The 13358-nt window shown below is 49.0% G+C and overlaps 3 protein-coding genes across 3 annotated transcripts in view; 2 read left to right on the forward strand and 1 right to left on the reverse strand.

The window, feature by feature from the left end:
• VPS52 (VPS52 subunit of GARP complex) overlaps positions 1–403 on the reverse strand; it is a 55022-nt gene extending 54619 nt beyond the window's left edge. Inside the window, exons 1-2 of the mRNA XM_086870864.1 lie at positions 322–403; positions 102–183 (exon numbers count right to left, since the gene is read on the reverse strand). Coding sequence (XP_086726990.1) covers positions 102–183; positions 322–339 — 100 coding nt within the window. The 5' untranslated portion in view covers positions 340–403. The remainder of the gene's footprint in view (positions 1–101; positions 184–321) is intronic.
• On the forward strand, positions 160–8153 carry RPS18 (ribosomal protein S18). Its single transcript, XM_086870866.1, has 6 exons — positions 160–418; positions 1839–1937; positions 3416–3502; positions 6215–6316; positions 7819–7910; positions 8014–8153. Exons 1-6 carry the CDS (start codon positions 416–418, stop codon positions 8087–8089), a joined length of 459 nt encoding a protein of 152 aa, XP_086726992.1. The 5' UTR covers positions 160–415; the 3' UTR covers positions 8090–8153.
• Positions 8154–9213: 1060 nt separating this feature from the next.
• WDR46 (WD repeat domain 46) overlaps positions 9214–13358 on the forward strand; it is a 33614-nt gene continuing 29469 nt past the window's right edge. The window contains exons 1-4 of the mRNA XM_086870707.1: positions 9214–9288; positions 9392–9472; positions 11278–11390; positions 12643–12730. Coding sequence (XP_086726833.1) covers positions 9259–9288; positions 9392–9472; positions 11278–11390; positions 12643–12730 — 312 coding nt within the window. The 5' untranslated portion in view covers positions 9214–9258. The remainder of the gene's footprint in view (positions 9289–9391; positions 9473–11277; positions 11391–12642; positions 12731–13358) is intronic.

Consider the following 13358-nt stretch of genomic DNA (forward strand, 5'->3'; position numbering starts at 1 on the left):
AACCACGCCCACTCTGAACGCACCCCTCATTTCTCTTCGGAGAAGCCACGCCCCTTATGAATTATTCATAAACGCCCCCTGAGGCCCCCGCCCCTTCTCACCATCCACTTCCTCCAGCTCCGCCCCCTCCAGGTCCAGCTCCGCCTCCAGCTCCGCCTCCAGCGGCGCCTCCATCGCCGCCACCTGCGCCAAAACCGCTTCAGCGACCCCGCCACCCCTTCCGCCATCCCAAAAAATTCCCAAATCCCCACGAAAATCCCAAAAGTTCCCTCAGAAAATCCTTGGATTCTCCCCTAAAGCTCTCCCGGTGCCGGCGCTTACCTCCGTCTGCGCCGCCATCTTGTTGACGCACTGCGCGTGACGTCACTTCCGCGTTCTTCCTCTTCTTTCCCCTCAGCACCGGGAGGCCGCAGCCATGGTGAGGCAGCGGGAGGGATCCGCCGCCATCGGCGCCAGGGGAGGGTGGCGAGCGGCGGGAAGGGCTCGGGGAGATGGCGGCGGCACCGATGGAGGCGGCGGGGCGGGAAGGGAGCGGCGGCGTGCGGCGATGGCGGCGGGATGAGCGCGAATATCCGACCCCCCCTCCCCCGCCTTTCCCTCCTCCCCTCAGGTGTCATGGCGGGCTTCGCTCCCCTCACGGAGCTGTCGCCTCAAAGCGGCCCCGAGTTGTCGCCAAAATGCCCCAAAACGCAGCTGAAATTGTCCCAAATTGGCCTAAAACTGTCCCCAAAGTGTTCCCGGTTCCCTAAAATTGTCCCCAAGGTGTCGCCAATTCCTCCAGGTGTCCCCAGCTCCTCTAAATCTGTCCCCAAAGTGTCCCCAGTCCCTTTCTAAATGTCTCAAATTCCCCTAAAAATGTCCCCAAGGTGTCCCCAGACCCTAAAACTGTCCCCAAAATGTCCTAAATCCATTTCTAAATGTCCCTATTCCCCTAAAAATGTCCCCAAAGTGTCCCCAGTCCTTTTCTAAATGTCCCTAAGCTTCCTGAAATTGTCCCCGAGCTGTCCCCAGGCTCTTTCAGATGTCCCCAATCTCCTTAAAGTGTCCCCAAGGTGTCCCCAACCCCACCAGGTGTCCCCAATCCCTCTAAATCTGTCCCCAAAGTGTCTCCAGACCCTTTCTAAATGTCCCAAATCTCCTAAAATTGTCCCCAAAGAGTCCCCAGGCCCTTTCAGGTGTCCCCAATGCCCTAAAATTGTCCCCAAAGTGTCCCAAATTTTCTAAATCTGTCCCCAAGGTGTCCCCAGACCCTTCCAAATGTCCTCAAAGTGTCTCCAGACCCTAAAACTGTCCCCAAAGTGTCCCAAAGCCTCTAAAATTGTCCCCAAAATGTCCCAAATTCCCTAAAACTGTCCCCAAGTTGTCCCCAAACCCCTAAAAATGTCCCAACCCCCCCCAGATGTCCCCAAACCCCCCCCCAGGTGTCCCCAAGTCCCCCCAGATGTCCCCAAACCCCCCCCAGATGTCCCCAACCCCCCCCCAGATGTCCCCAAACCCCCCCCAGGTGTCCCCAAACCCCCCCCAGGTGTCCCCAAACCCCCCCCCAGGTGTCCCCAAGCCCCTCCAGGTGTCCCCAAGCCCCTCCAGGTGTCCCCAAGCACCCCCCCAGGTGTCCCCAAACCCCTCCCAGGTGTCCCCAAACCCCCCCCAGGTGTCCCCAAACCCCCCCCAGGTGTCCCCAAACCCCCCCCCAGGTGTCCCCAAACCGCCTAAAGCCCCCCCAGGTATCCCCAAACCTCCCCCAGATGTCCCCAAGCCCCCCCCAGGTGTCCCCAAACGTCCCCAGATGTCCCCTAACATCCCCAGATGTCCCCAAATGTCCCCAAATGTCCCCTCAGTCGCTGGTGATCCCCGAGAAGTTCCAGCACATTCTGCGGGTGCTCAACACCAACATCGACGGGCGCCGCAAGATCGCCTTCGCCATCACCGCCATCAAGGTTTGGGGACACCTGGGGGGGTTTGGGGACACCTGGGGGGACTTGGGGACATCTGGGAGGGGTTTGGGGACACCTGGGAGGGGTTTGGGGACACCTGGGAGGGGTTTGGGGACACCTGGGGGGACTTGGGGACACCTGGGGGGGGTTTGGGGACATCTGGGGGGGCTTGAGGGGGTTTGGGGACACCTGGGGGTGCTTGGGGACACCTGGGGGGGCTTGGGGACACCTGGGGGTGCTTGGGGACACCTGGGGGGGGTTTGGGGACACCTGGAGGGGCTTGGGGACACCTGGGGGGGTTTGGGGACACCTGGGGGGGGTTTGGGGACACCTGGGGGGGTTTGGGGACATCTGGGGGGGCTTGGGGACACCTGGGGGGGTTTGGGGACACCTGGGGGGGGTTTGGGGACACCTGGGGGGGTTTGGGGACACCTGGGGGGGGTTTGGGGACACCTGGGGGGGGTTTGGGGACACCTGGGGGGGTTTGGGGACACCTGGGGGAACTTGGGGACACCTGGGGGGGGTTTGGGGACACCTGGGGGGGCTTGGGGACACCTGGGGGGTGCTTGGGGACACCTGGGGGGGGTTTGGGGACACCTGGGAGGGGTTTGGGGGGGTTTGGGGACATTTGGGGTGGGGTTTGGGGACACCTGGGGGGGTTTGGGGACACCTGGGGGGGGTTTGGGGACATTTGGGGGGGGGTTTGGGGACACCTGGGGGGGGTTTGGGGACACCTGGGGGGGGTTTGGGGACATCTGGAGGGAGTTTGGGGACATCTGGGGGGGGTTTGGGGACATCTGGGGGGGTTTGGGGACACCTGGGGGGACTTGGGGACACCTGGGGGGACTTGGGGACATCTGGGGGGGGCTTGGGGACACCTGGGGGGGGTTTGGGGACACCTGGGAGGGGTTTGGGGACACCTGGGGGGGGTTTGGGGACACCTGGGGGGACTTGGGGACACCTGGGGGGGGTTTGGGGACACCTGGGAGGGGTTTGGGGACACCTGGGGGGGGTTTGGGGACACCTGGGGGGGCTTGAGGGGGATTGGGGACATCTGGGGGGGGTTTGGGGACACTTTGGTGACACTTTGGGGGTGTGTGGGGACATTCTGGGGGTGTTTGGTGACACTTTGGTGACACTTTGGTGACACTGGGGGTGTTTGGGGACACTTTGGTGACACTTTGGGGGTGTTTGGTGACACTTTGGGGGGATTTGGGGACACTTTGGGGGGATTTGGGGACACTGGTGACACTTTGGGGGGATTTGGTGACACTTTGGTGACACTTTGGTGACACTGGGGGTGTTTGGTGACACTTTGGTGACACATTGGTGACACTGGGGGTGTTTGGTGACACTTTGGTGACACTTTGGTGACACTGGGGGTGTTTGGTGACACATTGGTGACACTGGGGGTGTTTGGGGACACTTTGGTGACACTTTGGTGACACTTTGGGGACACTGTCCCCTCGCTGTCCCCGCAGGGCGTGGGGCGGCGCTACGCTCACGTGGTGCTGCGCAAGGCCGACATCGACCTGACCAAACGCGCTGGGGAGCTCACCGAGGACGAGGTGACACCTTGGGGACACCTGGGGACACCTTGGGACACCTTGGGGACACCTTGGGGACACCCTGGGGACACTTTAGGGACATTTTAGGGGGGTTTGGGGCAGTTTTGGGGTGATTTCTGGGGGTTTTGGGGCCGACATCGACCTGAGCAAACTCACCTGGAGCTCACCAAGGACGAGGTGACACCTTGGGGACACCTTGGGGACACCTTGGGACACCTTGGGGACATCTGGGGACACTTTAGGGACATTTTGGGGACAATTTGGGGGGTTTTGGGCTGATTCCAGGGGGTTTTGGGGTGGATTTGGGGCCGACATTGACCTGAGCAAACTCACCTGGAGCTCACCGAGGACGAGGTGACACCTTGGGGACACCTTGGGGACATCTGGGGACACCTTGGGGACACCTGGGGACACCTTTGGGACACTTTAGGGACACTTTGGGGACACTTTAGGGACATTTTAGGGGGGTTTGGGGCAGTTTTGGGGTGATTTGAGGGGGTTTTGGGGCCGACATCGACCTGAGCAAACTCACCTGGAGCTCACCGAGGACGAGGTGACACCTTGGGGACACCTGGGGACACCTGAGGACAAATTTGGGGACAATTTAGGACACTTTGGGGACATTTTAGGGACATTTTGGGGGGTTTTGGGCTGATTCCAGGGGGTTTTGGGGTGGATTTGGGGCCGACATCGACCTGAGCAAACTCACCTGGAGCTCACCGAGGGTGAGGTGACATCTTGGGGACACCTGGGGACACCTTGGGGACACCTTGGGACATCTTGGGGACATCTGGGGACACTTTAGGGACACTTTGGGGACAATTTGGGGACATTTAGGGGGGTTTGGGGCAGTTTTGGGGTGATTTCTGGGGGTTTTGGGGCCGACATCGACCCGAGCAAACTCACCTGGAGGTCACCGAGGACGAGGTGACACCTTGGGGACACCTTGGGGACATCTGGGGACACCTTGGGGGCACCTGGGGACACCTTTGGGACACTTTGGGGACACCTTGGGGACAATTTAGGACACTTTGGGGACACTTCAGGGACAATTTGGGGGGTTTTGGGGTGATTCCAGGGGGTTTTGGGGTGGATTTGGGGCCGACATTGACCTGAGAAAACTCACCTGGAGCTCACTGAGGACGAGGTGACACCTTGGGGACACCTGGGGACATCTGGGGACACCCTGGGGACACCTGGGGACACTTTGGGGACATCTGGGGACACTTTGGGGACAATTTGGGGGGTTTTGAGGGGATTTGGGGCAGTTTTGGGCTGATTTCTGGGGGTTTTGGGGCCGACATCGACCTGAGCAAACTCACCTGGAGCTCACCGAGGACGAGGTGACACCTTGGGGACACCTTGGGGACACCTGGGGACATCTTGGGGACATCTGGGGACACTTTGGGGACAATTTGGGGACAATTTGGGGACATTTTGGGGGGTTTTGGGGTGATTCCAGGGGGTTTTGGGGTGGATTTGGGGCCGACATTGACCTGAGAAAACTCACCTGGAGCTCACCGAGGACGAGGTGACACCTTGGGGACACCTTGGGGACAAATTTGGGGACATTTTTGGTGGCTTGGGGACATTTTCAGGTCACTTTGAGACATTTTTGTGCCATTTCAGCCATTTTTGATGCAATTTTTTTTCCAGTTTTGGGGTTTTTTGGGTCCAAATTTGGGATTTTTTTCCGGTTTTGGGGTTTTTTGGGTCCAAATTTGGGATTTTTTTGTCAAAATTTGGGGATTTGGGACATTTTTGGGACATTTCAGCCATTTTTGATGCAATTTTTTTTCCAGTTTTGGGGTTTTTAGGTTCCAAATTTGGGATTTTTTTTCCAGTTTTGGGGTTTTTGGGTCCAAATTTGGGATTTTTTTCCAGTTTTGGGGTTTTTTGGGTCCCAATTTGGGTTTTTTTTCCAGTTTTGGGGTTTTTTGGGTCCCAATTTGGGATTTTTTTGTCAAAATTTGGGGATTTGGGACATTTTTGGGACATTTCAGCCATTTTTGATGCAATTTTTTTGCAGTTTTGGGGTTTTTTGGGTCCAAATTTGGGATTTTTTTCCAGTTTTGGGGTTTTTAGGTTCCAATTTGGGATTTTTTTCCAGTTTTGGGTATTTTTTGGGTCCAAATTTGGGATTTTTTTCCAGTTTTGGGGTTTTTTGGGTCCAAATTTGGGATTTTTTTCCAGTTTTGGGTATTTTTTGGGTCCCAATTTGGGATTTTTTTCCAGTTTTGGGGTTTTTTGGGTCCAAATTTGGGATTTTTTTCCAGTTTTGGGGTTTTTTGGGTCCAAATTTGGGATTTTTTTGTCAAAATTTGGGGATTTGGGACATTTTTGGGACATTTCAGCCGTTTTTGATGCAATTTTTTTCCAGTTTTGGGGTTTTTTGGGTCCAAATTTGGGATTTTTTTCCAGTTTTGGGGTTTTTTGGGTCCAGATTTGGGATTTTTTTCCAGTTTTGGGGTTTTTGGGTCCAAATTTGGGATTTTTTTCCAGTTTTGGGTATTTTCTGGGTCCAAATTTGGGATTTTTTTCCAGTTTTGGGGTTTTTTGGGTCCAAATTTGGGATTTTTTTCCAGTTTTGGGGTTTTTGGGTCCAAATTTGGGATTTTTTTCCAGTTTTGGGGTTTTTTGGGTCCAAATTTGGGATTTTTTTCCAGTTTTGGGGTTTTTTGGGTCCAAATTTGGGTTTTTTTGTGTCCCCAGGTGGAGAGGGTGATCACCATCATGCAGAACCCCCGGCAGTACAAAATTCCTGATTGGTTCCTCAACAGGCAGAAGGACGTCAAGGATGGAAAATATTCCCAGGTGTGGCCCCAAAATTCCCATTTTCCCTGATTTTCCCTGATTTTTCCCCAATTTTTCCCCTTTATTTCCCATTTTTCCACATTTTATTCCTTTTTTTCCTGATTTTTTCCCAATTTTTTCCCTTTATTTCCCATTTTTCTCTCTTTATCCACATTTTATTCCCATTTTTCCCAATTTTCCCCCCATTTTTTCCTCTTTTTCCCCCAATTTCCCCCAATTTTTCTCAATTTTTTTTCCCCAATTTCCCCCATTTTTTCCCAATTTTCCCCCATTTTTCCCCCTTTGCTCCCCAATTTTCCTTCAATATTTCCCCAATTTTCCCATTTTTTCCCTATTTTCCCAATTTCTCCCCCTTTCCCCCCAATTCTTCCCAATTTCTCCTCCTTTTCCCCGATTTTTTCATATTTTTCCCATTTTTTCCCCCTTTCCCCCCCACATTTTTTCCCTTTTTTCCCCAATTTTTCCCGTTTTTTCCCAATTTTTTCCCCCAATTTTCCCATTTTTTTCCCAATTTCCCCCAATTTTTTTCCCCCATTTTTTTCCCAATTTCCCCCAATTTTCTCCCAAATTTTCCCCCATTTCCCCCAATTTTCCCCCATTTTTTTCCCAATTTCCCCCAATTTTTCCCCATTTTTTCCCAATTTTCCCCAATTTTTTCCCCATTTTTTCCCCCCAATTTCCCCCAATTTCTCCCAATTTTTTCCCCCAATTTTCCCATTTTTTCCCAATTTCCCCCAATTTTTCCCTCATTTTTTTTCCCAATTTTCCCCCATTTTTCCCAATTTCCCCCAATTTTTTCCCCATTTTTTCCCAATTTCCCCCAATTTCTCCCAATTTTTTCCCCCAATTTTTCCCCAATTTCCCCCAATTTTCCCCCCATTTTTCCCCAATTTTTCCCCAATTTTTCCCCAATTTCCCCCAATTTTTCCCCCATTTTTTTCCCAATTTCCCCCAATTTTTCCCTTTTTTTTCCCAATTTTCCCCCAATTTTCTCCCAAATTTTTCCCCCAATTTTCCCCATTTCCCCCAATTTTTCCCTCATTTTTTTTCCCAATTTTCCCCCATTTTTTCCCCAATTTTTTCCCAATTTTTCGCATTTTTCCCAATTTCCCCCAATCTTTCCCTCATTTTTTTCCTCCAATTTCCCCCATTTTTTTCCCAATTTCCCCCATTTTTCCCCCATTTCCCCCAATTTCCCCCCATTTTTTCCCCAATATTTTCCCAATTTCCCCCAATTTCTCCCAATTTTTTCCCCCAATTTTTCCCCAATTTCCCCCAATTTTCCCCCCATTTTTCCCCAATTTTTTCCCAATTTTCTCCCAAATTTTTCCCCCAATTTTCCCAATTTCCCCCAATTTCTCCCAAATTTTTCCCCCAATTTTCCCAATTTCCCCCAATTTCTCCCAATATTTTCCCCCATTTTTCCCCCATTTTTCCCAATTTCCCCAATTTTCTCCCAAATTTTCCCAATTTCTCCCTTTTTCCCCCCAAAATCCCCTCAGGTTTTGGCCAACGGCCTGGACAACAAACTCCGCGAGGACCTGGAGCGCCTCAAGAAGATCCGAGCCCACCGCGGCCTGCGCCACTTTTGGGGGTAAAAACCGCGATTTTGGGCAAAAACCCCAATTCCCCCATCCCAAATTTCCCAAAATCCCGGGAATTTTGGGGTTAAATCCGGGTTTTTTGGCTCATTTCAGGTTGAGGGTGAGGGGTCAGCACACCAAGACCACCGGGCGCCGCGGGAGGACCGTGGGAGTGTCCAAGAAAAAATGAGGAGAAAAAGGGGAAAATCGGGAAAAACGGGAATTTTTGGGAATAAAAGCGGAGTTTTTGTGGAGCTGGAGTGGATTTTTTTGGGGGGAAAATGAGGGAAAACGGGAAAATTGGGGGAAAAAATGAGGAAAATTGGGGGAAAATGAGGATTTTTGGGGGGGATGAAATGGAATTTTGGGGGAAAATTGGGAAAGAAAAGGAAAATTTTGGGGAAAAAATGGGTAAATTGGGAAAGAAATGAGGATTTTTGGGAATTTTGGGGGAATTGGGGAAAAAAAATTCGGATTTTTGGGAATTTTGGGGGGAAAATGGGAGAAGTGGGGAAAAGAATGAGGATTTGGGGGGAAAAACGGGAAAATTGGGAAAAAATATTAGGTTTTTTGGGAATTTTGGGGGAAAAACGGGAAAATTGGGAAAGAAATTAGGATTTTTGGGAATTTTGAGGGGGGAAATGGTAAAATTGGGAAAAAATGAGGATTTTGGGGGGAAAATTGGGAAAGAAAAGGAAATTTTTGGGAATTTTGGGGGAAAAAACGGGAAAATTGGGTAAGAAAAGGAGGATTTTGGGGTGGGATGTGGAATTTTGAGGATAAAAGTGGAGTTTTTGGGGAATTCCTGAGGGGATTTTGGGGAATTAAAGCGGATTTTTGAGACAAAAGGGGTTTTTTTTGGAGGGAATGGGAGAGAATTTTTCGGGAATAACAAAATTCAGGAAATCCGCGTGGAATTTGGGGGAATAAAAACGAATTTTCGTGAGGGGGAGGGGGAGGGAGGGAAGCGCATTTTTGAGGAAAAAATACCGATATTTTTAAAAATAAAAATTCAGGATAAAAAGGAGAGGTTTGGGAAGGGGAATCGCTTCTTGAAGGAAAAAAAAAAAGGGAATTTGGGATGGAACAAAATTTGGGAAAACCGACCTGGAATTGGCGGGCGGAGATTTGCCCTCAACAAAGATGGCGGCGGCCGCGCCCTGCGCCCTCACCCAAAATGGTGCTGCCCACAACAAAGATGGCGCCCGTGCTTTGCTCGATACCCGCTTTGCCCTCACCCAAGATGGCGCCTCCGCCTTCAACCTTTTCCCGCGCCGCTTCGCGCTGATTGGTCGGGTTTTTTTTCCCGCCCTTCAATCGGATTGGCTCCTCACCCGGAAGTAGGCGTGGTATCTCCGCATGGTCGTGATGGCGGGCGGCGTGTCCGGGGTGAGTGAGGGGAAGGGGCGAGAATTCATCCAATTTGGGGGATTTCGGGAATCTCGAGAGGATTTTTGGGGTGGTCCCAGTCTCATTCCCTCTTTTCCCGCAGAGAACGGACCCGTTCCCCGGGCCGGCGCCGGTGCCGCGGCCCAGAGTGAAGAGGTTCCTGCGGGGCGCGGACGAGAAAGCGGTAAAAAGAGGGGGGATCCTGAGGGGATTTTGGGGATCCTGAGGGGATTTGGGGGGATCCTGAGGGGATTTAAGGGAAATAGAGGGGATTTGGGGAGATTTTGGGGAGATTTTGGGGAGATTGGGAGGGTTCCTGAGGGGTTTTTTTGGGAACTAGTGGAGATTTGGAGGGTCCCTGAGGGGATTTTGGGGGATCCTGAGGAGATTTGAGGGAAATAGGGGGGATCTGGGGACATTTTTGGGAATTCGGAGTGTCCCTGAGGGGATTTTTGGGATCTTGAGGGGATTTGAGGGAAACAGGGGGGATTTGAGGAGATTTTGAGGAGTTTTGGGGAGATTTTGGGGGTTCCTGAGGGGGGTTTTGGGGAAATAGGGGGGATTTGGAGGGTCCCTGAGGGAATCTGGGGGCTCTGTGAGGGAATTTGAGGGACCCTGAGGGGATTTTTGTGATCCTGAGGGGATTTGAGGGAAATAGGGGGGATTTGGGGAGATTTTGAGGAATTTTGGGGGGATTCGGGGGGTCCCTGAAGGGATTTGAGGGTCCCTGAGGAGATTTGGAGGGACCTGAGGGGATTTGAGGGGTCCTGAGGGGATTTTTGGGATCCTGAGGGGATTTGAGGGAAACGGGATATTTGGGGAAGTTTTTTGGGGATTCGTGGGGTCCCTGAGGGGATTTTGGGGGGTCCTGAGGGGATTTGAGGGAAATAGGGGGAATTTGGGTGTAATTTGAGGGAACTTGGGCAAAATTTGAGGGATTTTGGGTCGAATTTGGGTGCAATTTGAGGGAATTTGGCTGAAATTGAGGGAACTTGGGGGAATTTGGCTGGAATTGGGTGGAATTTGAGGGAATTTGGGTGAAATTTGAGGGATTTTAGATGGAATTTGAGGGAATTTGGGTGGAATTTGAGGGAATTGGGTGGAATTTGAGGGAATTTGGGTGGAATTTGGGTGAAATTTGAGAGAACTTGGGGGATTTGGTTGGAATTGGGTGGAATTTGAGGGAATTTAGGTGCAATTTGAGGGATTTTGGTGGGATTTGGCTGGATTTGGGTGGAATTTGAGGGATTTGGGTGGAATTTGAGGGAATTTGGGTGAAATTTGAGGGAATTTGGGTGGAATTTGAGGGAATTTGGGTGGAATTGGAGGGAATTTGGGTGAAATTTGAGGGATTTTAGATGGAATTTGAGGGAATTTGGGTGAAATTTGAGGTAACTTGGGGGCTTTGGGTGGAATTGGGTGGAATTTGAGGGAATTTGGGTGAAATTTGAGGGATTTTAGATGGAATTTGAGGGAATTTGAGGTAAAATTTGAGGGATTTTAGATGGAATTTGAGGGAATTTGGGTGAAATTTGAGAGAACTTGGGGGATTTGGCTGGAATTGGGTGGAATTTGAGGGAATTTGGGTGGAATTGGGTGGAATTTGAGGGAATTTAGGTGCAATTTGAGGGATTTTGATGGGATTTGGGTGGAATTTGAGGGAATTGGGTGAAAATTGAGGGAATTTGGGTGAAATTTGAGGGATTTTAGATGGAATTTGAGGGAATTTGGGTGAAATTTGAGGGAACTTGGGGGCTTTGGCTGGAATTGGGTGGAATTTGAGGGAATTTGGGTGAAATTTGAGGGATTTTAGATGGAATTTGAGGGAATTTGGCTGGAATTTGGTGGAATTTGAGGGAATTTAGGTGCAATTTGAGGGATTTTGGTGGGATTTGGGTGGAATTCGAGGGAATTTGGGTGAAATTTGATGGAATTTGGCTGAAATTTGAGGGAATTTGGCTCTAACCCCACATTTCCCCTCCCCCCCAGCCCCGCGCCGTCGCCCCCCGGCTCCGCTGGCACCTGAAAAATTTGGAAAATCGGGAAAATTCAGCAGCAGAAAAAGCAGCAAGATGGGAACCCCTCCTGCCCGAGGAGCCAGGGTGAGAAAAATCCCCCCAGAATTCCGGGAATGCCCCAAAATCCAACGGGAATCCCAAAAAATCCCCCTTGAAATATCCCAAAAATCCTTGAATTATCCTCAAAAATACAGAAATTATTCCCAAAAATAATTAATTACTCATAAAGATCATTAATTATTAAAGAGTTGTTAGTTATTAATCAAGATTCATGAATTATTCCTGAAGATCATTAATTATTACTAAAGGCTGATTAGTTATTCATCAAGATCGTTAATTATTCATCAAGATTCATTAATTATTTGTAAAGATTCATCAAAAATTTCGTCAGGGATCCCAAAAATTCTATTAATTATCCAAAAAATCCATAAATGATCCCAAAAATTCCATTAATTATCCAAAAAATTCCATTAATTCTGCCAAAAATCCATTAATTATCCCCAAAAATCCATCAGTGATCCCAAAAATTCCATTAATTATCCCAAAAATTCATAAATTATCCCAAAAATTCCATTAATTATCCCAAAAATTCATAAATTATCCAAAAAATTCCATTAATTATCCCAAAATTCCATAAATTATCCCAAAAAATCCCTAAATTATCCTAAAAAATTCATAAATGATCCAAAAAATCTATAAATGATCCCAAAAATCCATAAATGATCCCAAAAATCCATAAATTATCCCAAAAAATCCATAAATGATCCCAAAAATTCCATTAATTATCCCAAAAAATCCATAAATGATCCCAAAAATTCCATTAATTCTCCCAAAAATCCATCAATGATCCCAAAAATCCATAAATTATCTCCAAAAATCCATAAATTATCCCAAAAATTCCATTAATTCTCCCAAAAATCCATAAATTATCCCAAAAATTCCATTAATTCTCCCAAAAATCCATAAATGATCCTAAAAAATTCATAAATTATCCCAAAAATTCCCTAAATTATCCCAAAAAATCCATAAATGATCCCAAAAAATCCATAAATTATCCCAAAAATTCAAAAATAATCCCAAAAATTCCATTAAATCTCCCAAAAATCCATAAATGATCCCAAAAAATCCACAAATGATCCCAAAAATTCCATTAATTCTCCCAAAAATCCATAAATGATCCCAAAAAATCCACAAATGATCCCAAAAATTCAATAAATTCTCCCAAAAATCCCTCAGAAATCCCAAAAAATTCACCAGGAAAGCCCAAAAATCTCCCCCAAATCCCCGAATTTCCCCAAATTCCCGGGATTTTCCCCAAATTTTCCCTTTCCCGCAGGTTTTTGGAGGCGGATCCGGGCGAGGATCCCGCGAGGATCTCGCAGCGGGAAATCGCCGACGCCGTGGATATCGCCAGCGCCAGCAAGGTGGGGATTGGGGGGAAAAATGGGGATTTTGGGGAAAAATGGGGATTTTGGGGGGAAAAATGGGGATTTTGGGGGGAAAAACGGGAATTTTGGGGAGAAAATTGGGGATTTTGGGGGGAAAAAATGGGGATTTTGGGGAAAAAAATGGGGATTTTGGGGGGAAAATGGGGATTTTGGGGGGGAAAAATGGGAATTTGGGGGGGAAAATGGGGATTTTGGGGAGAAAAATGGAGGTTTTAGGAGAAAAATTGGAGATTTTAGGTGGAAAAATGGGAATTTCGGGGGGAAAAATGGGAGTTTTGGGGGGGAAAAATGGGAATTTTGGGGAAAAAAATGGGAATTTGGGGGGGAAAATGGGAATTTGGGGGGGAAATGGGAATTTTGGGGAAAAAATGGGGATTTTGGGGGGAAAAATGGGGGTTTTGGGGGAAAAAATGGGGGTTTTGGGGGAAAAAAATGGGAATTTTGGGGGGGAAAATGGGAATTTTGGGGGGGAAAATGGGGATTTTGGGGAAAAATGGGGATTTGGGGGGAAAAATGGGGATTTTGGGGGGAAAAATGGGAATTTTGGGGGGAAAATGGGAATTTTGGGGGGAAAATGGGGATTTTGGGGGGAAAAACGGGAATT

The sequence above is a fragment of the Cyanistes caeruleus genome, chromosome 33 (assembly GCF_971803275.1).
Source record: "Cyanistes caeruleus chromosome 33, bCyaCae1.hap1.1, whole genome shotgun sequence".
In the NCBI taxonomy this organism is placed as follows: domain Eukaryota; kingdom Metazoa; phylum Chordata; class Aves; order Passeriformes; family Paridae; genus Cyanistes; species Cyanistes caeruleus.

What these genes read in the sequence shown, in the direction of transcription:
- RPS18 (XM_086870866.1), top strand. An exon ending in TCGCCATCACCGCCATCAAG is followed by an intron (nt 1,938 to 3,415) that starts GTTTGGGGACAC and finishes CTGTCCCCGCAG; the next exon opens with GGCGTGGGGCGGCGCTACGC. An exon ending in GGGAGCTCACCGAGGACGAG is followed by an intron (nt 3,503 to 6,214) that starts GTGACACCTTGG and finishes TTGTGTCCCCAG; the next exon opens with GTGGAGAGGGTGATCACCAT.